The sequence below is a fragment of the Lissotriton helveticus genome, chromosome 6 (assembly GCF_964261635.1).
Source record: "Lissotriton helveticus chromosome 6, aLisHel1.1, whole genome shotgun sequence".
NCBI classification, from domain to species: domain Eukaryota; kingdom Metazoa; phylum Chordata; class Amphibia; order Caudata; family Salamandridae; genus Lissotriton; species Lissotriton helveticus.
Window position 1 is genome coordinate 2,095,497,132 of NC_136067.1, and position 24,967 is coordinate 2,095,522,098.

Sequence of the window (24,967 nt, forward strand, 5' to 3'; positions counted from 1 at the left end):
TCCCTACTAGAGACTAGAATTGAGAGGATCATCGTGTCCTGATCTCCTTGTATCGTACTACCTTACTTCAAGAATTGCCTATAAAGGGTGTTAATCTGATCTTCGTGTGGTGTCCATCTGTGGGGGGGAAGTTACTTGTCTGTACGATCGCTGGAGACGGCCCTCACCGGAGGCCTCTCCCCTTGTGCTCGGCCGACCCTCCAGGTCCCCGTCTAACATTGGTGGCCAGCGGCGCGATCCGAACCAACGCGTAACCGTACAGAGAGTAACTCACCCTACGACTAATCCACAATGACGACCAGAGAGAGCGGATCTGCAGAGAAATTCCAGATGGAAAAACTGGAAGAGTACAACCACCGAGAGCTAAAACAATTTTGCATAGAACTAGGTATTGCTGCCACCGGTCTGAGCACGAAAGAGGACTTCAAACACGCCCTAGAATCCTGGGCAGAGACAAATACCGCCGGACCCCGGGACCCCGAAGCCCCGGAGACAAACACCACCCTGACGGAAGAAAGGAGAACGGATCTCTCCCGGGAAGAGATCCGAGAACGAGAGAAAAATAGACTACACGAGTTAGAGTTGGCACGGCTCAAATTAGACGGAGAGTTGAAACTGGCAGAACAAAAGATGAACTTAGAACACTTACGGCTCCAAGAAGAGCGAGAGGAAAAGCAGAGGCAGAGAGAACTCGAGGAAAAAAGACTGGCATACGAACACGAGTGCAAGCTAGCAGGGATAGAAATGCGCAAACAGAACAAAGACCTAGGGGTGCCCGAGCAACCGCGCCCCTCAGGTACTACCGAACAGAAGGTCCACATCCCAAAAGATGTGGTCCGTGAATACTATCGGAACGACGACATACAGCAGTGGTTCAAGGCCTACGAGATCGCCATGACTGCCCACCGGATCGCTCGAAGTGACTGGGGAGCCGGTCTATGGGGGAGATTCGTCAATGAAGGCCGTGATGCCCTGCTGCAGCTTCCGGACCATCAAATGACGTCCTATGACCACATGAAGGCCGCCCTCCTCAGTCGATATGGGCTGACGCCCGAGATGTACCGCCAGAGGTTCCGCAACTGCACCCGGATCCCGGGTACAACCTGGATAGAATATGTGAACTATTTCAGCCGAACCTTCGAGGGATGGATCAAGGGTAGTAACATAACAACCTACGAGCAGCTCTTCAACCTCATTGTGTGGGAGCACCTCTCCAACAACTGCTTCGTCGAGCTCAGGCAGCACCTCCTCGACAGTAAATTGACTGACCCACGGCAGCTCGCCGCCGAGGCTGACCGATGGGAGAGCACCCAAGTGACCCGGAGTGGGCCAAACGAACAGAACAGAACCAACCACGGTCATCATCGTCCCCGAGGAGGAGGAGGAGGACAGGGCCGGGGCAGAGACGCCGTCCCGGCCGCTCCCGCAAACAACACCCCGCCCCCGGCCGGCCGGGGCAACCCCCCGATGCGCCCGGGGTTCCGAGCCAACATTACGTGTCATCGATGCCAGCGAGTCGGCCACTATGCCAGTGACCCGACCTGCCCAAAGAACCAGACCCCCGGACCCCGCCAGGTGGCTGCCGCCGCCCTAGGAGAAGAGCAAGTCTCCGAAGAGCCTGAAGAGTACGAGCAGGAGCAGCCCGAGTGGGAACCTGCCGCCATGACCCTGGCCTGCCTAGGGGGAAGAGACCTGATCCCGCGGGCTCCCCTACCAGCCAACACCAGGAAATACAGCCAGTGGGTGAACATAAATGGGCGCAAGGCCGAAGCCCTGCGTGACCCAGGGGCCAGTGTGACGGCCGTCCGTTGTCACCTGGTGACCCCAGAACAAATCCTGCCAAACGTTCTTTGCCCCGTCCGATCGGCCGACAATTCGGAGAGCCTGTGTCGGATGGCCTGCGTCCCCTTCGAATGGGGAGGAGTGTCCGGTATGCTAAAAGTGACTGTCTGAGACGATGCCCCCGTGGACTGCCTCCTGGGGAACGATCTCGAGAGTTCCCCGTGGGCGGCCGTTGAAAGAAGAAAGCACCTGGGGATGTTGGGCTTCCCGGGCTGGGCGTGCGTAACAACCCGGTCCATGGCCGCCGACACCATCCCTAGATCTGGAGAACCCGAATGGCCGGCACCTCCTCCCCCGATCGCTCCAGAGGGAGACTCCATCCCTACCGACCCCCCGGGACCGACCCAAGAAGAGCCCGCTCAGCCCCAAGACCTTCCAGACCTGGCTCAGTGGCGTCAGGAAGGGGGGCCCACCCAAGAACAATTCCGGCAAGAGCAAAAGACATGTCCCTCCCTCGAGGGACTGCGACAGCAAGCGCTCGCCCAGAGCGCAGGAGACACCGCAGGGGCCCACTGGATCTATTGGGACAATGACCTACTGTACAGCGAACAAAGAATAGCGGAGCTGGGGGCCAGTCGAGTGCTGGTGGTGCCCCTCCGCTTCAGAGACTTCCTTTTGAACTTGGCCCATGATGTCCCCCTGGCTGGACACTTGGGGCAAGACAAAACATACAACCGCCTGGTGACTCACTTTTACTGGCCGAAAATGAGAAATGACGTCTCCAACCACTGCCGGTCCTGCCCGACCTGCCAGGCCAGCGGGAAGAGCGGCCGCAAACTCAAGGCACCCCTGCAACCATTCCCCGTTGTGACCACCCCGTTCGAAAGGGTGGGAATAGACATTGTGGGGCCCCTGGACCCCCGAACAGCACAAGGGCATCGATTCATCCTGGTCCTGGTGGACCACGCCACCCGCTATCCTGAGGCGGTTCCCCTCCGAACTGTAACAGCACCAGTGGTAGGTCGAGCCTTAATGGGGATCTTCTCTCGAGTGGGCTTCCCCAGGGAAGTCGTCAGCGACAGGGGCACAAACTTTATTTCAAAATATATGAAATCCCTATGGCAACAGTGCGGAGTCACCTACCGATTCACAACCCCCTATCACCCGCAAGGAAACGGACTGGTCGAGCGATTCAACCGCACTCTCAAGGGGATGATCATGGGGCTGGAAGAACCCCTACGCCGCCAGTGGGACGTGCTACTACCGTGCCTCCTCTTCGCCTACCGAGAGGTCCCCCAGAAGTCCCTCGGCTTCAGCCCTTTTGAACTCCTGTACCGACACCCTGTTCGCGGGCCCCTCAGCCTAGTTAAAGAAGAGTGGGAAATGGCCCCCCTGAAGACCCCTCCAGATGTCTACAAGTACCTCCTGACCCTCCGTAATCAGACCAGGCGGTTCAGAGAGATCGCCAAAGCCAATCTTGAGGCCAGTCAGGAGGACATGAAGAAGTGGTACGATCAAAATGCCTCCTCCATCGAATTCGAGCCTGGCCAGCAGGTATGGGTGATGTCCCCCATCGAACCTTGTGCCTTACAGGACAAGTGGACGGGGCCCTTCAAGGTGATCGAGCGTAAGAGCCCCGTCACCTACCTCATCGACATGGAATCCCCCCGGAACCCCCTCCGGGTCCTCCACGCCAACAGACTCAAACCCCACTTCGTGCGCTCGGAGCTCAGCCTGCTGATGGCTACAGACAGTGGAGCGGAAGAGGACTCCGAGCCCCTCCCTGACCTACTGGGGACCGGGGAAAAAGATGGTTCAGTGGACGGGGTCCAACTCTCCGAGGCCCTGACCCCGGAGCAGCGCCAAGACTGTCGAGCCCTCCTGCTGCAATTTGCAAGCCTATTCTCCCTCACACCCGGGGTCACCCCCTGGTGCCTGCACGACGTGGACACTGGCGACAGTCCTCCTATCCGACACCGGCCGTACCGAGTACCAGATCGGGTACGCACTTGCATCCAAGAAGAAATCTCCAAGATGCTCGCACTCGGAGTCATCGAACCCTCGGACAGCCCCTGGGCCAGCCCGGTCGTACTGGTCCCCAAAGCTGCGGCCCCGGGCACCACACCCGAGCTCCGATTCTGCATCGACTATCGGGGTCTGAACGCTGTCACCCGAACCGACGCTCACCCCATCCCCCGAGCCGACGAACTAGTCGACCGCATGGGGGCAGCCCGCTACCTAAGCATCTTCGACCTGACGGCGGGCTACTGGCAGATCGGCCTCACCCCGAGGGCACAAGAACGATCCGCTTTCTCCAACCCGGATGGACACTTCCATTTCAGAGTGATGCCATTCGGCATGAAAAACGCTCCAGCCACGTTTCAACGCCTTGTGAACCAGGTATTAGCGGGCCTCGAAGAGTTCAGCGCCGCATACCTGGACGACATCGCGGTGTATAGCCGCCACTGGTCAGACCACCTCCGCCACCTCCGAGGGGTCCTGCAGGCCCTCCAACAAGCCGGCCTCACAATCAAGGCCAGCAAGTGCCAAATCGGCCAGGGGTCCGTGACCTACCTCGGACACCAAGTGGGGAGCGGTCTGGTGGCCCCCCTCCAGCTCAAGATCGCTGCCATCCAGTCCTGGCGCCCCCCCGTAACCCAAACCGAGGTCCGAGCCTTCTTGGGGCTCACCGGATACTATCGGCGGTTCGTGAAGGACTATGGCAGCCTTGTGAGGCCCCTCACGGAACTCACATCCAAGACCAACCCAAAAACAGTCAACTGGACTCCCGACTGTCAAGCGGCCTTTGAGAGACTGAAGGCCGCCATGTGCACCGCTCCTGTGCTCCAGGCCCCCGACTACAGCCGTGAGTTCATCGTCCAGACTGATGCCTCAGACCATGGCATCGGGGCCGTCCTCTCCCAACTGAACCCCGAGGGAGTCGACCAACCAGTGGCCTTCATCAGCAGACGCCTACTGCCCCGAGAACAGCGCTGGAGCACCATTGAGCGAGAGGCCTTTGCAGTAGTAGGGGCCCTCAAGAAGCTTCGGCCTTACCTCTTCGGGACCCACTTCCGGGTACAAACAGATCATCGACCCCTGCAATGGCTAATGCAAATGCGGGGAGAGAACCCCAAACTATTGCGATGGTCCATCTCCCTGCAGGGGATGGACTTCACCGTGGAGCATCGCCCTGGCCAAGACCACGCCAACGCGGATGGCCTGTCCCGCTTTTTCCGCCTCGACGAGGAGAGTCCCCAAGAGGATGGGTGACTCTCCCCGCCTTCAGCTGGGGGGGGACGCATGTTGGACAGGCCCCATGAAGGGCTCGCTCCCTCCCCGCATGACAGGGCCCAGACACCGGCGCTCCGGGGGCTACCCGCAGAAGCAACCCGCAACCCGTCCCCTACGGGACGCCTGCTCCCGGATATCTCTGTGTCACGGGCCCAGGCCCCCGTCAGCACCATTGCCCGGCCCAGCCGCCATCTTGGACACTGCACCACGCGGCCGCGTGGCCTCAGCTCGACCCCCAACCCTGGGCCTGGCCAGGCCCCGACATCCTGGCACCACCATCCACCCAGGAGGTGAACGGACCACTTGGCAGGTTAATGAGAGAAAGGAGTGTCGATGGCTCTCCCCCGCCAGGTGCCGATCGCCCCCAGCCTCCCCGGGTGCTGGCTCCACCCCCCTGCTGGGTGTCTGGACTCCCTCATCCCGGACCTCCCGACCTCCCAGTGCGAGGGTCCGGACATCAAAGGGCGCCAGACCTATAACTGAGGCAGCCCCAGAGCAGGAAGGGAGTTGTATCCTGGAGTCGAGAGACACCGAGAAGAACTCATCCTTGACGGACTGCTGGCGCTGCCGCAGCCCTGCCTTGTGAACTATCGTCCTGCCTGCTGGCGCTGCCGCGGCCTTCTGCAACCTTCATCCTCGTGGGACCTGCTGGCGCTGCCGCGGCCCGTTGCAACTTCCATCCTCGTGGGACCTGCTGGCGCTGCCGCGGCCCGTTGTAACCATCATCTTCGTTGTGACCTGCTGGCGCTGCCGCGGCCCGTTGCCACCTACGCCCTCTTCGGGACCTGCTGGCGCTGCCGCGGTCCGACCCGCCCGAACGCCGAGCTCGAGGATTGTGAGCCACCGCCGTCCCACCTCAGTACCAGTGGGTACCCAGACTGTCCCGCTACCCCCTTTCCCTACTAGAGACTAGAATTGAGAGGATCATCGTGTCCTGATCTCCTTGTATCGTACTACCTTACTTCAAGAATTGCCTATAAAGGGTGTTAATCTGATCTTCGTGTGGTGTCCATCTGTGGGGGGGAAGTTACTTGTCTGTACGATCGCTGGAGACGGCCCTCACCGGAGGCCTCTCCCCTTTTGCTCGGCCGACCCTCCAGGTCCCCGTCTAACACCGTGCAGTCGTTCAGCCAGGTTTCTGTCAAGAACAGGGCCGCCGGACTGTCGGAAACCAAGAGATCGAAGATGTCCCTCTTATGCTTAGGCAGGGACCTGCAGTTCAAACTCAGAAAAGTAAAATCGGTGGAGTGGCGAACAAGTTAATGGTGTTAAATCTGGTTTCAGTGAATGTTTGTCTCTTGTGCGTCTGCAAGTGAGCACCTAGATTTGTTTTAGAACTGTGCTAAATCTTTTGCTTTCTTTACTGCTGAGTGAGCCCAGTCGAAGAATTGGACCTAGTACAATAGGTTTATCCACGGAATTGATTGCCCTCCACCAGAATGAAAGGCCTACCTGTTCACTGGTTTGCCTCCTAATACCCTTCTACTTGGTGATACGATACATTTTACTCAGCAAGCTGGCAGTCTAGCGTTGCCATTGCCATCACCCATCCTCTGCCCTTCACAATCACCCGCCGTCCTCCTGTGCAGTGGTCTTTTGGCTAAAAGCCATGGGGACCCATGAAATGCTCTTTAGCCCTCATATCCTCTGCACTCATGCAAACACCACTTACTGTATACTACATAGAAGCTCCCGTTAGTAGCAAGGGTGTGAAAATGTCTTGCTAGAATGGACACAACACACTATTATATGTTTGCGACCGTCCTCACCAAGCTACGTGCCTGCCCAGCTTCTGGCGCTTCTAAACGTGTAGCCTTGAGGAATGTATGTCTGTATAATTCCAATCTGTCCATTGATTCCCTAAAGGAATTCCAGAGTGCAGTTGAACCCCTGCTGTTCAGCTGATCCTCTTCCAAGGCCTGATTAACTGGTAACAGTATGAGTGCTGTGGGGACCTTTTGTCGACTCTAAAGTTGCAGTTTCATGTTCTGATGCAGTCCCCAATATTGTGGGTCCTACCAGAACCCCTCCGCCTAATGTGTGTGCCTTAGGTACATAGTCCAGCTCACTTGACGCACTTGCGTGTGACTCAAGACAGTCAAGCTCCAACTGAACGTGATGCTGCATAGGGAGTGGCAAATGCAAAAACAACAGTTGATGGACAGAATGCAGAACAATGTCATACATTCACCCCAGTACAGAGATCTGGGCCTAAATCCATAGTTTTTTTGCTCACCACACCACCCCAATTCAGACATGGCCATATGCAAATCGGGCTTGACCCTGTGCCTCATGGGAACAGTCCAGCCCAAACTGCCAACCTATGTCTTCCTTGGACCGGAATCAAGCATCCTAGGACCGGTTTCTGGCTATCAGCCGTTTTCAGCCAGGATAGCTTGACTCCAGTGGTGTGGAGAGCACGGGACTCACGTCTTAGCATACCCGTCCCACTCGGGTGACAAATGCAAAAACAACAGTTGATGGACAGAATGCAGAACAATGTCATACATTCACCCCAGTAGAGAGATCTGGGCCTAAATCCATCGTTTTTTTGCTCACCACACCACCCCAATTTAGACATGGCCATATGCAAATCAGGCTTGACCCTGTGCCTCATGGGAACAGTCCATCCCAAACTGCCAAGCCATGTCTTCCTTGGACCGGAATCAAGCATCCTAGGACCGGCTTCTGGCTATCAGCCATCTTCAGCCAGGATAGCTTGACTCCAGTGGTGTGGAGAGCACGGGACTCACGTCTGAGCATACCCGTCCCACTCGGGGTGACAAATGCAAAAACAACAGTTGATGGACAGAATGCAAAACAATGTCATACATACACCCCAGTACAGAGATCTGGGCCTAAATCCATTGCTTTTTTGCTCACCACACCACCCAAATTCAGACATGGCCATATGCAAATCAGGCTTGACCCTGTGCCTCGTGGGAACAGTCCAGCCCAAACTGCCAAGCCATGTCTTCCTTGGACCGGAATCAAGCATCCTAGGACCATTTTCAGGCTATCAGCCGTCTTCAGCCAGGATAGCTTGACTCCAGTGGTGTGGAGAGCACAGGACTCACGTCTGAGCATACCCGTCCCACTCGGGGTGACGAATGCAAAAACAACAGTTGATGGACAGAATGCAGAAAATGTCATACATTCACCCCAGTACAGAGATCTGGGCCTAAATCCATCTTTTTTTGCTCCCCACACCACCCCAATTCAGACATGGCCATATGCAAATCAGGCTTGACCCTGTGCCTCATTAGAACAGTCCAGCCAAAACTGCCAAGCAATGTCTTCCTTGGACCTAGGGAGTGGGGCATTTCATGCTGTGGCACCCAGCTCTGGAGAGGTATCTAACCACATATGGATGGCCTGGAGGCTATTATAGACTTCCTGTAATTATTCAAGTATTGTATGCCCTCACGTAACTCGCATATTCAATTAATCCCTAGACTCGCTGTGTTCCTAGAAATCTGGAAAAAAGCCATTGTATTTCCATTACTAAAGAAAGCGGACTCCGACATCCACAACCTTGCAAACTAACGGACAATCTCCCAGCTTCTATACCAGTCTAAAGTATAGGAGAATGCAAACACAACAGGTGATGGACCGAATGTGGATCAATGCCACACACTCAACCCAAACACAACAATGATGGACAGAATGTGGATCAATGTCACACATTCACCCCAGTCCAAAGATCTGGGCCCAAATCCATCGTTTTTCCATTCCACACCGCCCTGGGTTAGACAATGGCGATATGCAAATCAGCGCTGACCCTGTGCCCCATGGGAACAGTCCAGTCCGAACTACAAAAGCCATGTCCTTCCCAGAACGGAAACAAGCATCCGAGGACCGGCCCGGTTTCGAGGTAACACCTCTCTTCAGCCCGGCTAGCTTGATTCCAGTGGTGTGGAGTGCCTGGGACTCACGTCTGAGCATCCCCAGTACACTTAGAGCGGTAACTGCAAACACAACAATGATGGACAGAATGTGGATCAATGTCACACATTCACCCCAGTCCAAAGATCTGGGCCCAAATCCATCGTTTTTCCACTCCACACCACCCTGGGTTAGACAATGGCGATATGCAAATCAGCGCTGACCCTGTGCCCCATGGGAACAGTCCAGTCCGAACTACAAAAGCCATGTCCTTCCCAGAACGGAAACAAGCATCCGAGGACCGGCCCGGTTTCGAGGTAACACCTCTCTTCAGCCCGGCTAGCTTGATTCCAGTGGTGTGGAGTGCCTGGGACTCACGTCTGAGCATCCCCAGTACACTTAGAGCGGTAACTGCAAACACAACAATGATGGACAGAATGTGGATCAATGTCACACATTCACCCCAGTCCAAAGATCTGGGCCCAAATCCATCGTTTTTCCACTCCACACCACCCTGGGTTAGACAATGGCGATATGCAAATCAGCGCTGACCCTGTGCCCCATGGGAACAGTCCAGTCCGAACTACAAAAGCCATGTCCTTCCCAGAACGGAAACAAGCATCCGAGGACCGGCCCGGTTTCGAGGTAACACCTCTCTTCAGCCCGGCTAGCTTGATTCCAGTGGTGTGGAGTGCCTGGGACCCACGTCTGGGCATTTTAAGTGCACTAAAACTATTAAAAAGACTCTTCTTATGGATCCGGCTGGATTGCAGGAAACCATCACTCAGGCTTTACTCACAAGCAAATTGGATTACGGGAATGCGCTCAATGTGGGCATGGCAGACTACCGCTTCTCCCGTCTGCAGGGAGTCCCGAACGCAGCTGCCCAGCTGGTGTGTAACTAAAGCAAATACAGCGCGTCATCGGAATGCCTGAGAGAGCTTCATTGGCTGCCTGTGCGCCAAAGAGCCAAATTCAAGCTCCTAGGCCATGCAGACAAAGCCCTACACCAACACAGCCCCAGAATCCTACAAGATAACATCAAATTCTATGCCCCTACACGGAATTTGAGGGTCATGCTACCAGGCATGGGCAATAACAAGATGCATTAAGAAAGCTAGGGCAGGAGGCCACTCTTTCATTTGTCGGCAACCCACTGGAATGAACGACCTCTAGAACTTTGTCTTACCGATGACTATATGTCATTTAGAAGGAAGCTGAAAACATATCTGTTCCCCAGGCTGTAACTGCTGACACAGAAGCCTCTAATATGCACCCTCATTCAGGTCTTAGGCTTTCTAGCACCGTTATATCCTCCCTGAGGAAGGTTGCTCTTATAAATACAAATACAAAAACCTTCCTGACAATGCTGTCCCCGTGATTCACGGAGAAGTTGGAGGAGATATGTTTTAGTTAAAAAAAGATTGAAATGGACAATTACAACAATAATGTGTTCTACCTAGTGCTCCAGATCTTGCTTTGCTATCTCAGCGTTGGGGGGCCATTGTCTGATTTAAACAGCCTCCCTCCTATTTTACCCCTTTGGGACTCTGACCTCCTGGTGTTGCATGAGGTAGAGAGGCTGCACTGAGGGCTGGCATACTTGGCGTAGTGTCCTGCTGGACACGTTCTAGTGTTCAGCAGGAAGCTGTACTCCCAGCCACTCTCTTGAAGGCTGTACACATATGCACTCCCACACCCATCCATCACAGGTGTCACGAGTGACGTGGCCCGCCAATAAAAGGGCCGGAGTGCATGTGCTTGTGGCCAGTTACTACACTATAGTTACCAGGTGTCTGTGTCCATCATTTGCACAATGTGGGCCTGAGGCCCTACACCACATTGGCAACGAGGCGGGTCTGCCCCGCGTGTTTGTGGAGGGAGACACTGCTGGGATTAGCCGCGCTTTATAAATCCTGCTCGATTGAAGCCTTGATCGCAGTGGAATTAACAGTTAGCCTTTCATAAACAAGTAAAGCGAAGCAACCAGTTTTTTTATAGCCTCTATCCAAGTATTGTTGTCTTCAGGATGGTGAAACACTGACCTATCAATTGCCCCTTCTGTCCATTCAAGGACTGAGGATTTAGTTTTGTATTCTTCCCACTGTGGCTCTTCAGTCACCAAATGGGCCCATGCAGTTCAGTAGTATTGTGTTTGCTATCCTTGTTACTTGGTGGTAGCCCAGTCGGAGAGGAGCGTGGTATAGCGCTATTGCCTTTATCATAACAATTTATCATAGTAGACTCTGGGACAGGAAAAGGGCTTTATCAAGCTGCTTAGTGACCATGAGTCGGCTTTGTAAACAAGACAGATCACTGTATGTGTTATCCCATCACCACAGCCAGCAGTGATATCGCAGACCACCTCAATCTAAGTATGCGGGCATAGAGTTGATAAAATTGATACGTCTCTTGCGTTTTGTTGCTGGTTCAAAATTTGTACGGTGCTTATATATGTAACCAAAAGAAGCACAAATGATAGACGGAATTCAGGATAAATCAAACATTCACCCCGTCAAGAGATCTGGTTTACATCCATTGTTCTTTTGCTCACCATGTCACGCCTGTTTAGACCCTGCCATATGCAAACCAATGGCCCTGCTCCTCATGGGAACAGTCCAGCTCGAACTGCAGAGCCAGGTCCTCCCTGGCCCAGAAACAAGCATCTTGGGACCGGTTTAGGGGTATCACCCCTCAGCAGTCAGCTTGAATCCAGTGCACAGGGAGCCTAGGACCCACGTCTGGGCATACCCTTGGCCCTTTACATGGTTCCTCCCCAGGGTGGGCTTTCCTATGGTACATTGGCTGTGCGGGGCCCTTCTAATAAATCCCTTGTCACTTTCTGTACATTCATACGGATACTTCATTAAGAACACTTTGTCACATTTTCCAGGAACTCGCCCCGAGTTTTGCAAAGTCATTCCTTGCTTCATCACCCAACTTGCCCTTGACTCCGAACACTATATATTCTTAGCAGATCTTAACTTCCACATGGAAGACCATAGCGATGCCAGCACTGAGTACCTAATAGAAAGCATGAGCATCGGCCTCATCCACCTCATCATCGACTCAAAGCACATCGTAGGACACATGCTTGACTCCATCTTCATTTCCAGTGAAACAATCAAGTACCACCATGACACAGAACTCACCTGGACCGACCACTCCATTGTCCACTTCACCATCACAGGGCACAACGCTACAGAAACCAAAGCCAAACCACCCAACACACCTCAGAGCAACTTGAAAACCATCTCAGACGAGAACTGGAACAGCACTCTCCATGCCAACTGACCGGACACAGCTCCAGACCTTAAACAGGCCATCAAGAGCTCCACAGACTGGATCACGACTATGTCACCCCCGCCGAGCCGAACAAGATCAGAGAATCCACAAAGTGTGTCAACTTCTTTACCCCAAAACATTAGACCCCTCAATGAGACTGTTGTTGGCTAGACAGAAGATGGAGTAACAGCAAGGATCCAGTGCGCTCCACCACCTTCAGGACATCGATGAACCACTACCACCTCCTCCTTAAAGAAGCGAAGAAGAAGAGTGCCGTCACATGTTGCATAGAGCTCAGCTCAAACCACAGCAATGAGCTCTTCACCATCGTTAGGGAATTCAGCAACCATGCGTCCACTGAGAATATCATAACTCCCTTCTGGGATCTGTGCGACATGCTTGCTGACTACTTCCATTAGAAGATCGCCATCATCTACAGGGACTTTGAATCTCAGCTCTCCACCAGTGACAGCCTCGACCTCCTCACACACACAGACACTAACTGGGACCTCCTCATCGCACAAGACACCACCTCTATAATGAAGTTGATGCACTCTGGGGTACCCACTGATCCATGCCCCCACCTTATCTTTAACCTCAGGAGCAAAGCAATCAGCTTAGAGCTCACAAAACCACTGAACAGATCCATTGCCATGGCCACCTTGCCAGAAGAGTGGTAACACACAGAAGTGAAACCCCTCCTGAAAAAAACCTTCAGCAGACCTAGAGCAACTGAAGATTTCCTGACTGATGCCCCTGCTCTCGTTCCCGGCCAAAGTCTTCGAGAGGTCGATCAAGAGGCAGTTGAACAGATACCTGGAGCACAACAACCTACTGAACTCCTCCCAGTTCGCCTTCCGAGCCAATAAAAGCACAGAGACTGCCCTGATAGCAGCCATAGATGACATCAGAGCCCTCCTGGACCTCAGTGAGACTGCAGCCCTCATCTTCCTTGACCTCTCAGCTGCTTTCAACATGGTCTCCCACCAAATCCTGATCGACAAGCTCTACCACATCGGAATCCAAGAAAATGCCCTCAAATGGATCACCTCCTACCTCACTAGAAGAACTCAGACTCCCGCCCAACTCCTGAACCCAAGGACATCATCAGCAGCTCCTCACAAGGATCCTCTGTTAAGCCCCCTTCTCCTACACTTACATGACACCCCTAGCCAACATTGTCAGGTCGCATGGGCTGAAGGTCATCTACACATACTAGACCCACCTCACTACCTCCAGAGACAACTTTCATAGGTGCACGGCCAACATCACTGACTGGATGAAGCACAACTGCCTAAAACTGAACATGGACAAGACAGAAGTCCTCATCTTCAGTAACCACGCATCTCCTTGAAGCAACGCATGGTGGTCAGCAGAACCTGGCTTCTTCCCCTCCCCTACTGACCATCCCTGTGAGTCCAGCATTGTCCTGGACAACAAGCTCTCTATGAAGAAGCAAATCAACATGATCTCCGCCACCTCAAATTCTTTTTTTTTTATTGTTTGATTAATTAAAATCATTACAATACCCCCCCTGGAGTAATTAAAAGTTACTTAACAAAAATCATTACAATCCCATTTTAAAATTCACCTGGTTTAACGCAATACCATGGTTCATGTACTTCCATACAAAATGATTAACAACAAAATTCATTATTAAGAATTCCTACTTTAACGGCGTTCTCCTGACATAAAACCAGTATAGCTCTAGGACTACAGTCCAATGTAGTCCTTCCTCGGCTCCTGGCTAGAGCATAGAAAAACAGGCAGTAAAATAGGCGGCATAAGACAGCACCAAAAGGGCTACGATTTAACCTCAGAACGTCAGGATTCACATTGTACGAACCCCTTAGGGAGAACAATGATATTAGTAAGACCCGATTGTTCAATGGTGATTTCCCGACCCTGTCCTTTTATTTTGGCCAATGGGAGTTCTGCTTTTACAAAGTTGCATGGGTCCACTTGTTGTACATGTTCTCCATCAGCTTGCTGTAAAAGTCTTCTAACCTCTGCCATGAATTTAGCCCCCCGGCAAGCGAGAATAATGGATGTGCCCTCCAGCCATCATATCACCGCTTGCCTGCTTGAACGGATAATCAGATCCTTGAAGATGTGTTTTAGGTACTGTCTCCTCTAGACGAGAACTGCTGGACAGGCACATAATATGTGAGTTAGAGATTCTTGTTTGAAGCCGCATAATCGACACGTCTCTGATTGAAAGGTCTTTTTCCAAGATGGATACAGGTCCTTTGAGAGTTTAATGAAACCGCTCATTCCCCGGAATTTCTGGTGGTGAAGGCCGAATTCCAATCTGACCTGGGAAGGGGAGGCAGACCTTGGCAGGTCAAAGACGGCTTTGTGATCTGCGCCATCTGTTTCCTCACAATGCGCATGCACCGCAAGATCTTTGAATGGCTCCCTGCCAGATACCTGCATTCCGCCTCCCTCTTCCTAGCTTAAACTCCTTGAGTCTAAGGCACAAGGAACGGAGTTCGCTCTTACTCCCGCCTGGCTGCAAAGACCTGGAATGAACTCTCCCTGCACCTGAGATCTGCCTCATCACTGACTCTGAAAAGGACTCAAGACCTGGCTGTTCAACTGATCGGTCCCTCCGGACAACAACTCCTCACCCAGCGCCTTGAGAACCTCACTGATGATTTACAGCGCTTAATACCCATTGATTGATTGAGTCTGTAGATTCATAGATTTTTCTCAGTGGGGACTTGCTGATGCGGTTTTAACTCTCCCTTGCCAATAATTGCCTTGCTAAATTCAGTGAGGTCTTCAGGGTTGACTTTTAATGCTGATGAATGCATGGTCACATTTATTGAGTTTCTCTCCTCTGTGAACTTTATGATATATTACATTTTGTTTTGTAATCGATCCCTTGTCACATTCTATTAATTAATAAGGTTTCTCCCTGGTGTGGATTTGTTTATGCTGCATTAGCGTATTCTTCCTGTGGAAGATTTGATTAAACTTTGTACATACATTGGATTTCCTGCCCTGTATATTTTCAGATGTTGCTTCAGTTTTCCATTTATTATGAATGTTTTGTGGTATTCAGTACATACATATGTTTTCACCTCTGTGTGAATTTCCTGATCTTGTATTACATTTTGCTTTGTAATAAATCCCTTGTTACATTCTATAAATTCATGCAGTTTCTCTCCAGTGTGGACGCTGATATTCCTTTAACTCTCCCTTTATAATAAATAACTTGTCACGTGCGGTGTAGTTGAATGGCCACCCTCCATTTGGAATAAATGCTATGTCACATTTTGTACAATGATATGGTTTCTTTCATGTGTGAACATTCTGATGTATTTTTAAACATTGCTTTTTAATAACTTCTAATTCACATTCAGTACAGCCATATCGTTTCTCACCAGTGTGGAATTTCTTTTTTTTTTCTTGCTTTATTTAAATTTTCAAAAAGAAAAACAGGGCATCAGGAGACAATAGAACAAAGTACATAGTTTAGAAGTACATGTTGATACAAACATATATATATATATACACATAACCAAATGAGTACACAACGCAGTTAAATATAGAATTAAGCCGTTACTAAGAGAGCCAATCTGCAAGAGGAGCCCAGTTCTTAAATGCTAATAAACGCCTTCTCCTCCCCCCAACAACAGCACCGGTGACTCTAATTTGTACCATGCAAGCATCCTAGCTTTCCAATGGATAAAGGTAGGAGTTTCAGGATTTAACCATTGCGATGTTATACACAGTCTAATCATAGCCATTGCAATGAACAAAAACGCTGATGAATGATGTGTTCTTTGAGAACCAGTTGAATATTCATATCCAATTATTATTAGTTCCGCTGAGATCTTAACCGGAGTTAGAAGTGATTGAGAAAAACTTCCTCTTCATTTAAAAAGGAACTTAAATTGGGACATGAGTAGAACATATGTATGGCATCAGCAGAGCCCATTTTACATCTAGGACAAGGGCCCCCGCTAATATCTAGGAGTCCCCCAACTAGCTATCTTTGCAGGGGTATGATACAAGTTAAACATGGCCATATGACTTTGAGTGCGCAGTGAGCCAGAGACAAGAACAGATCTAGCTAGTTCAAGCGGAAATTCCAGGTCTAATATTGGAACACCAAATTTAGCAGCCCTCTTTGCATTCTGAGCAGATAGGTCATCCGGAAGTTCAGACAAAAGACTTTGGTACAGAGAGCTAATTCTAGACTCCTTCCGAATTAGTTCAATGAAATTGATCTTAACATACAGATAGGGGTTTATGGAGAGGTTCGTGTCGAAAAAGCTTCTAATCTGTAAATATAAAAAAAAAAATAGCTAGATTGTAAGTGAAATTTCCCCTTCAAAAAAGAAAAAGGGGCCAATTGATCGGACTGGACTAAATCACCAATTCCCTTCAACCCTAAAGACCTCCCTTTCATCATCAAACCATCATAAAATATTGGAGGAAGCAAGGCAGAGGCGTCTAATGGGGTATAATAATTAAGTTTTGGAATAGCCAGACCAGAGCGAATTTTCTGCCATACAGAGAATAAGGCCCAGCAGATCTTAAATTAGTTTTTTTTTAAATAACTGATTTCCAGTACACGTGTTATAACCCCCTTGGCAGCATCCCCAAGTGCTATTTCATAAATGGATGGGGACATACAGATTGAAATCTCAACATTATCCCCAAGAAGGGGGAGGCCAAAGTGCTGAATCAAGGCGGCCCAAAAATAATATAACAGATAATAATATAACCGGCCCAGCCACCTGGCTCCCGGGGGAGACATGTCCATTTAGCGGGCCTTCTCGGCCTGCGATACCCCCACAGACACCGTTGACATATTCTATCAGCTCTCACTAATGTTGAATTAGGGATTAAGAGTGGGGTGAACCTAAAAAGAACTGTGGGAGAGCAAGCATTTTCAGGATATTGCAACGTCCATATAAATAAAGATGCAGATGGTCCATTCTCTCAAGTTTCCTATGAAGCGAATCAATTACAGGGAGGTAATTTAGGTCTGGAATCTGATCAACATCGGCGGAAATTTGAACCCCATGGTATGAGGCCTCTTTGATTATAGAAACATGCGAGAGGGGCATAGCTGAGGATTGAATTATTTGGGTCTTTGAGATGTTGAGCTTATACCCAGACATAGCACCAAATTGAGCCGCGAGACTCTCTAACGCTGAAAAAGAAGAGCCAACACTGTCAGTTAGTACAACAATATCATCGGCAAACGCCAATGCCTTGTAGTCCACCCCGTGAACCCTGACTGGAGCAATCCCATGGCAATTTTCGATCATACTCAGGAAGGGATCGATGAACAGGGCAAATAGTAGGGGGGAACAGGGACAGCCCTGTCTAGTTCCCCTACTGATAGACAAATAGGCAGATTATTTCCCTGAGATACGAATTGCGGCGGTTGGAGCCTGATAAAGCACCTGGAGGGCCTGGATGAACTCGGGAGGAATCCCTTCCAACGCATTACCGCCCAAAGATACCCCCAGGAGACCCTGTCGAACACCTTCTCGGCGTCCAACAGGATTACCCCGAGGGGAGAGCTCGTAGCCTGAGCCCAATCAAGAAGGGCAATGACGCGCCAAATGTGATCTGTTGTGTCCCTTCTGGGAATAAAACCATGCTGCCGGATTGAGACCAAGGGGACTATAACTTTAGCTAGTCTAAAAGCTAGAATTCTAGAATTGATCTTACTGTCTGTGTTAAGGAGTGCAATCGGCCGATATGAGGCAGGGTTTAGCTCATCTTTGCCCTTCTTTTTAAACAGCACAATGGTGGCCCGGCGCCAAGAATCAGGAACAACCCCAAGTTGGGCAGCCCTAACAACCGCTAACATTTCTTGTCTGAACAGTGGTGAGAAGGTCTTATAAAACTCGAGATGGATAAGGTCGGGCCAGAAGCCTTACCGTTAGAAAGAGATTTAATAGCGGTTTCTACCTCATCCCAGCTAATGGGTGCTGAAAGGACTTCATTCTGTTCCATTGTTACCCGCAAGGTGTTGAAGGGGTGAAAGAAGTCATCCAGACCAACTTGGTTTTGAGCCATGCTAGGATCTTCTGTATATAATTTAGTATAGAAGCTCACAAAAACATCAAGGACCCCCGCCGGGGTCTCTTGCAGACGGCCCTGTTGGTCTGTAATTTGGACAATTCGGTTCGCCATAGCCCTCTGCTGCAGTCTCTTTGCAAGAACCTTGCCTGAGTTCTCCCCAAACTCATACATTAGCGTACGAAATTGAAAATATTTGGCTGCTAAATTTTAATACAAAGGTTCTAACAGATTAGACTTAGCTATAGTGACCGCTTTCTGACTATTGGATACATCGTGGCCCAGGCGGATATTATTACACAATTCAAGTTCAGCTTGTTGCAACTCTTCGAGTCTATCTTTAGTGTGTTGCTGTGCTGGTTTCCAACGGTGGGAGGCAAAGTTTTTAGTTTACCCACGTAAAGCCACTTTAAATGTATCCCAGGCGATAGAATCAGAAGAGGTACCCCTATTAATATTAAAGAATTCTGGAATCCAAATAGCCATACACTCCTGATATTGCTGATCTATAAGGAGCTTGCTCTCGAAAGTCCATGGCCTAATTTGGTTAGTAGGACGGTCCCATGAGAGATCAATAATTATGGGATTATGAGCGGATATGGTCCTGGGGGCAACTTCAATGTGTGCCGAAGAGGCATTTTGATCCGAAAGAAAAGCATAGTCAAGGCGTACCATTTTATTACGTGGGGCAGAATAGAATGTATATCCACCCATATCCTGATGGTGATAGTGCCATAGATCTATAAGACCATGGTCCAACAAAAGAATTTGGAGAGCCTTGAATACCTGAGGCTTTCGGCCCACATAGTTACGACAAGTTAGGAGATTGATTAGAAAGATTAATATTAAAGTCGCCAGTAAATAATATTGGATGGGGCCATCCCACTAATTCCAAATTTAGGCTCCTGAGAACTTGCGGATCATCTAAATTGGAAGCGTATATTGAGCAGACTGATAATGTTAAGCAAGAGTTCAATAATTGCCCATATTCCAAAATTATCCACCTTCACCCTTTTAATAGATCCAACCCCATTCTTCAGGAGAATAGCTACACCCCTGATTGTAGATGTTTGTCTAGAACAGGCAACCAACTCATATCAGGAAATCTTAACCAGCTACGTTTAGTCCATGGGATATGAGTCTCCTGTAAGCAAATTAGATCAGACCAGTAGAATTTGGAGAATCTTGTAAACCATCCTACACTTCTTGGGATCAGTCAAACCACAGATATTCCATGTGACACAGCGTAGCCTACCCCACCCCATTCAAACAGTAGAAAAACCAACAACCAACAAGACTCGATTTACTAATAGTACTGTACAGAAAAATTACTGGACCTCTGAACAAGAATATACATAGTGTCGACAATATTTGAGTCATTAGCGCGTCAATCATGTTTCCTAAACACAAAAAAGATACTAGAAACAGAAACAGCCTCCTGAGCCCCCGCCACCAAAACACCACCCCCGAACCCCCCTAAACCCCCCACGAAACCACCCCCCACCTTCCCAACACCCCTCGCCCCCACCCCCCATGTAGAGCAACAGGACCATGGTCCTTTTGATGGTCAGGTTGGTGAGACCCACTTTCTCCCGGAACCGGAGACCCCCCCCCCCTCCATTAAAGCACTACGGAAGACCTGACCGCCAGATAAACAAAAAAGCCAAAGAGAGAAAATCTAGCAAACTATCTGTCAGGTCATCTAAAGTCACTAATCTTCAAAGTGAGCAAACATCCCATCCCGAGTCAATCCGAATTTAGTGCAACAAGTTAAATTAAATAAGGCAGTTCAACCTAGATAGTCCCAAGAAACTCCTTGGCCAATATCTCTGATGTAAAGTATTTAGTCTGACCTTTACAGATCTCTTTCAACTAGAAGGAAAGAGTAGAAAGGCTTGAGCACCCTTAGCCTGGAACAAGGGCATCAGCTGACGAAGGTGCCATCACCTCTCAACTGTAGCTGGACAGAAATCAGGCTGCACAAAAAATTGACATCCCTTCGCAGTCCGCTTTTTATCAGGTCTGGCGAGATCAAATATTTTCTCACGTGCGAGAAAATTGTTGAAGCATATCAGGATGGCGCGTGGGAAGGTTTTATTGGTACCAGAAGCTGAGGTTTGCCGCTGCTAAAATGGAAACCGGTGTGCCCGCTATATTTCTAAATTCCAGTCCCATTGTGTAACTTCTGGATACGCCTCCAAAAAGAGCTCAACTATGAACTGCCTAACATCTTCGCCTTCTATATTTTCTTCGATTCCTAAGACTCTTAAGTTGTTTCTTCTTGCTTGACTTTCTAAGTCCGTGAGCTTCCATAGGATATCCGTATGTTGTTCCTTAATCTCTGTTGTGAGTTCTTTCTGGGCCACCACTGCATCCTCTAACGCCAAAATCCGCTCCTCAGCTTCCCCAACCCTGGAGGCAATGTCAGTACATGTTTTCACCACTCGGCGCAAGGAGTTCTGCATTCTACGGCACGCCCCCTGTGTACGAATGTTCTCCTGTCTTGTAGCCTCGCTGTGGGTGATGATAGTTTGGTAAATTGTTGAGAGGGTAACTTCCTCAGAGGTTTCTGTTGACGAGCCATAGGGATTGTCAGGTGTAGCTCCACTGTTCGTTACAGCTTGGTCTAATACTATATTCTGTAGGCAGGCGGTATTTATCAATCCCTTGGGGCAGGGGGCTTTTTGAACTGTATTAACAGCGCTCGCAGCATTCACATCCTTAGAAGCCTCACTAAGGCGCTAATCCCCTGATTCACTGTCGTAGTCGTACCATTCAAGTTCAGCATCAAACTCCGGATCCTCCTCCGCTGATGAATGATCCGAAACTGAATAAAATGTATCTGTGGCCTCAGTGCTCTCTGGCCCCCTTGAATCGAGACCAGACTCTGGAGTAATGACTGTACCATTCGCAAACAACAGATTAGAGCTTTGCTCCAGGAGAGAGACCGAATGGGCATCAGATTGAATACATGGCTAAACTACAGTTCCCAGCATACATTGAGAAGGAGGTATGGGTGCAATATTAGACATATCACTTGAATTTTGTATAAGAGTAGCACCTGAGTTGATATCGTGTGGAATTTCTGATGTAGTATTTATCTTTGCCTAGTAATAAATATCTTGTTGCATTATGCACATTCATGGGTTTCTCTCCTACGTGGACTATCTGATGTTGAATAAGATGCTACTTTCTAATAAATGCCTTCTCACATTCAGTGCAGTTGAATGTTCTCTCTCCGGTGGAGATTTTCTAATGTTGCTTCAGCTCTCAATTGATTAAAAATGATTTTTCACATTCTGTACATTGGTATGGTTTCTCCCCAGTTTGGACCTTTTGATTTTACTTTAGCTGTCGATTTGTTATACATGCTTTGCCACATTCTGTGCATTGATATGGTTTCTACCCAGTGTGGAATTTCTGATGTAACATTAGATGTGCCTTTCTAATGAATGCCTTCTCACATTTATATGGTTTCTCTCCAGTGTGGACTATGTGATGTCGTTTTAGATCTTTATTTGTTATAAATGCTTTATCACATTCTGTACATTTATATGGTCTCTGCCCAGTGTGGATTTTCTGATGTTGTTGTAGGTTTCCATTTGTTATAAATGCTTTGTCACATTCTGTACATTTATATGGTCTCTCCCCAGTGTGGAATTTCTGATGTAACATTAGATGTGACTTTTGAATGAATGCCTTCTCACATTCTGCACATGTATATGGTTTCTCCCCAGTGTGGATTTTCTGATGTAACATTAGACGTGCCTTTTTAATGAATGCTTTGTCACACTCTGTACATTGATATGGTTTCCACCCAGTGTGGAATTTCTGATGGTCCAGTAGATATGACTTTCTAGGAAATGCTTTGTCACACTCTGTACATTGAAATGACATCTCCCCAGTGTGGATTTTCTGATGTTCCATTAGACGTGACTTTCTAATGAATGCTTTGTCACACTCTGTACATTGATATGGTTTCTCCCCAGTGTGGAGTTTCTGATGTAACATTAGACGTGACTTTCTAATGAATGCTTTGTCACACTCTGTACATTGATATGGTTTCTCCCCAGTGTGGCCTTTCTGATGTTCCTTTAGATGTGACTTTCTAATGAATGCTTTGTCACACTCTGTACATTGATGTGGTTTCTTCCCAGTGTGGATTTTCTGATGTCGCTTTAGCTCTCCATTTATTACAAAAGCTTTGTCACATTCTGTACATTTATACGGTTTCTCCCCAGTGTGGAATTTCAGATGTTGCTTTAGCAATCCATTTGTTTTAAACGCCTTATCACATTCTGTACATTTATATGGTTTCTCCCCAGTGTGGATCATGTGATGTAGTTTTAGGTCTTTATTTGTTATAAATGATTTGTCACATTCTGTACATTTATATGGTTTCTCCCCAGTGTGGATCATGTGATGTCGCTTTAGCTCTCCATTTGTTATAAATGCTTTGTCACATTCTGTACATTTATATGGTCTCTCCCCAGTGTGGATTTTCTGATGTTGCTTTAGATCTCCATTTGTTACAAATGCTTTGTCACATTCTGTACATTTATATGGTTTCTCCCCAGTGTGGATTTTCTGATGTCGCTTTAGCTGTCCAATTGTTATAAATGCTTTGTCACATTCTCTATATTTATATGATTTCTCCTGTACGTGGACATTCTGATGCTGCATTATGGCTTTCACGGCAGAGAAAACTTTTCCACAGTCAGTCGATCAATATGGTTCTTCTCCAGTATAACTTTCTGATGTTGCACTTGCTTTGTCTCCCTAATAAATGCGTTGCCACTTTCTAGATATTCAAACGGTTTCTCTTCTGTGTGTTCTTTCTGATCCAGGTTATCTCTTCCTTCATGGTGAGAACCTTATCAGACCTGCTTCAGTATGTCAGTGTGTTAGTTTGTCAATGTTTATCAGGTAATCCCTAAGAGCCAAGTACAGACCACATTGGGCAGTTTGGATTTTCTGCTGTAGAAAGACTTTGGCAAGGCATTAGCCTTCAATGGAAGAAATTTTAAGGTGCACTGTTTTTACATCACTTCCTACACAACTGATGATTAATTCCTTCACTTTTTTTGTTCATTACTGCATTTATTTCACCTGTTGGAAAAAAAAAACACTGGATAAGCTTAAATGGTGGGTCCATCACGAAATTCTATTGGCATTTAATGAGACATTTAATTCACCACATAGACAAGTGTGCTGAAGAAATTCTAGATTACACTTTCAATGTAAAGATGCCATAGGCAGAGCAAGGGCATATGATCCTTTCTTGACGCCCTCCTATCGTGGATTGTGGACTCAAGGAGTAACCAAGACTCCAGTTGAGTCTTTTGTGTAGCACCACAGTTCTTCTGACAGCGGTTCTATGTAGATCCAAAAGAGTCGGATGTGATGGGGCCAGAGACTCAGCACTTACGTCCAAATGGGCCTTATTTGTGAGGGAAACTTCAAAGAGTAGTTTTGAAGTACACCAGTATCGCTTTCAATCCTGGCACTCACTCCAGACTACCAAAGGGAGTAATCATTCCTTTATATGGGGACAGTCTACTACCCTGTGAAGGGTAAGAGTGGGCCCCTTCCTCCCATCTGCCCAGAAAGACCCATTGGGATGCAGATGGATGCAGATAAGTGCTAAATCACACCCAACCCTTGCAGTGTCTGTGGCTCTCTAGAAGGAATACACAAAGGGGTCGGTCACCTAGCCCAGACGTGTACTAGAGACAGGGTATAAGGCACAAAGAGCAGTACATGCAGAGAAAAGTCCACTTTCTAAAAGTAGCTTTTCTAAAATAGTAATGTTAAATCTGACTTTACCAGTAAGGAAAATGCTACTTACCAGTATGCATCTGTTCTTGGCATGTAGAGCTGCAGAGATGTACACTTAGCATTAGATCGTCACCTGGTGGTGGTCTCGGATGATCGCATGTTGTAGTCATCTTGGAAGAAGTCTTTGTAGTCACGAGATAGGTGACTCCTCCCTTGGACGATAGGGACTGTGGGCATCGGCTCCATCCTTAGATTGTTTTTCACCATGATGGGAAATGACGGAGTTAGTAGAAGTAAAGAAAAAAGATGTCCATGCATGTGCATCTAAGTAAGATAAAACTGGAACAGATACAGGTCCCGGGGAGGCAGGAGGGCGTGTACAACTCTGCAGCTCTACATGCCAAGAACAGATGCATACTGGTAAGTAGCATTTTCTGTTCGAGGCATATGAGCTGCAAATTGTACACTTAGCATCGACTGTGCAGCAGTGTCTCCCCTAGCGGCGGTCACCTGTATCTGTTGCAGTAGTTTGAAAGAGAGTTTTAAGGACAGCTTGGCCTACTGCAGCTTTCTGGTTGGCTTGCACATCAACACAGTAGTGTTTAGTGAAGGTGTGTGTTGTAGACCATGTTGCAGCCTTGCATATGTCCTCTAGGGGGATGTTTCCTAAGAAAGCCATAGAGGTTCCTAGTTTGCTTGTTGAGTGCGCTCTAGGAGGAACTGTTAATGTACGTTTTGTGTTTTGATAGCATATTTTTATACATTTTACAATCCACCTGGCAATCCCACCTTTAGAGATGGGGTTGCCTTTATGAGGTGGAGAGAAAGACAAACACAGTTGTTTTGTTTTTCGAAAAGACTTAGTCCTATCTATATAGTAGAGAAGAGCTCT

General features: G+C 48.7%; 1 protein-coding gene and 1 pseudogene across 1 annotated transcript in view; both read right to left on the reverse strand.

Annotated features, from left to right (window-relative positions):
• The window catches only part of LOC144763050 (uncharacterized), a 324,683-nt gene that overhangs the window by 278,020 nt on the left and 21,696 nt on the right, over window positions 1-24,967 (reverse strand). The window contains 2 exon segments of the mRNA XM_078648359.1: window positions 18,156-18,500; window positions 21,579-23,406. Coding sequence (XP_078504485.1) covers window positions 18,156-18,500; window positions 21,579-22,980 — 1,747 coding nt within the window. The 5' untranslated portion in view covers window positions 22,981-23,406.
• LOC144763051 (uncharacterized) overlaps window positions 22,989-24,967 on the reverse strand; it is a 115,842-nt pseudogene continuing 113,863 nt past the window's right edge.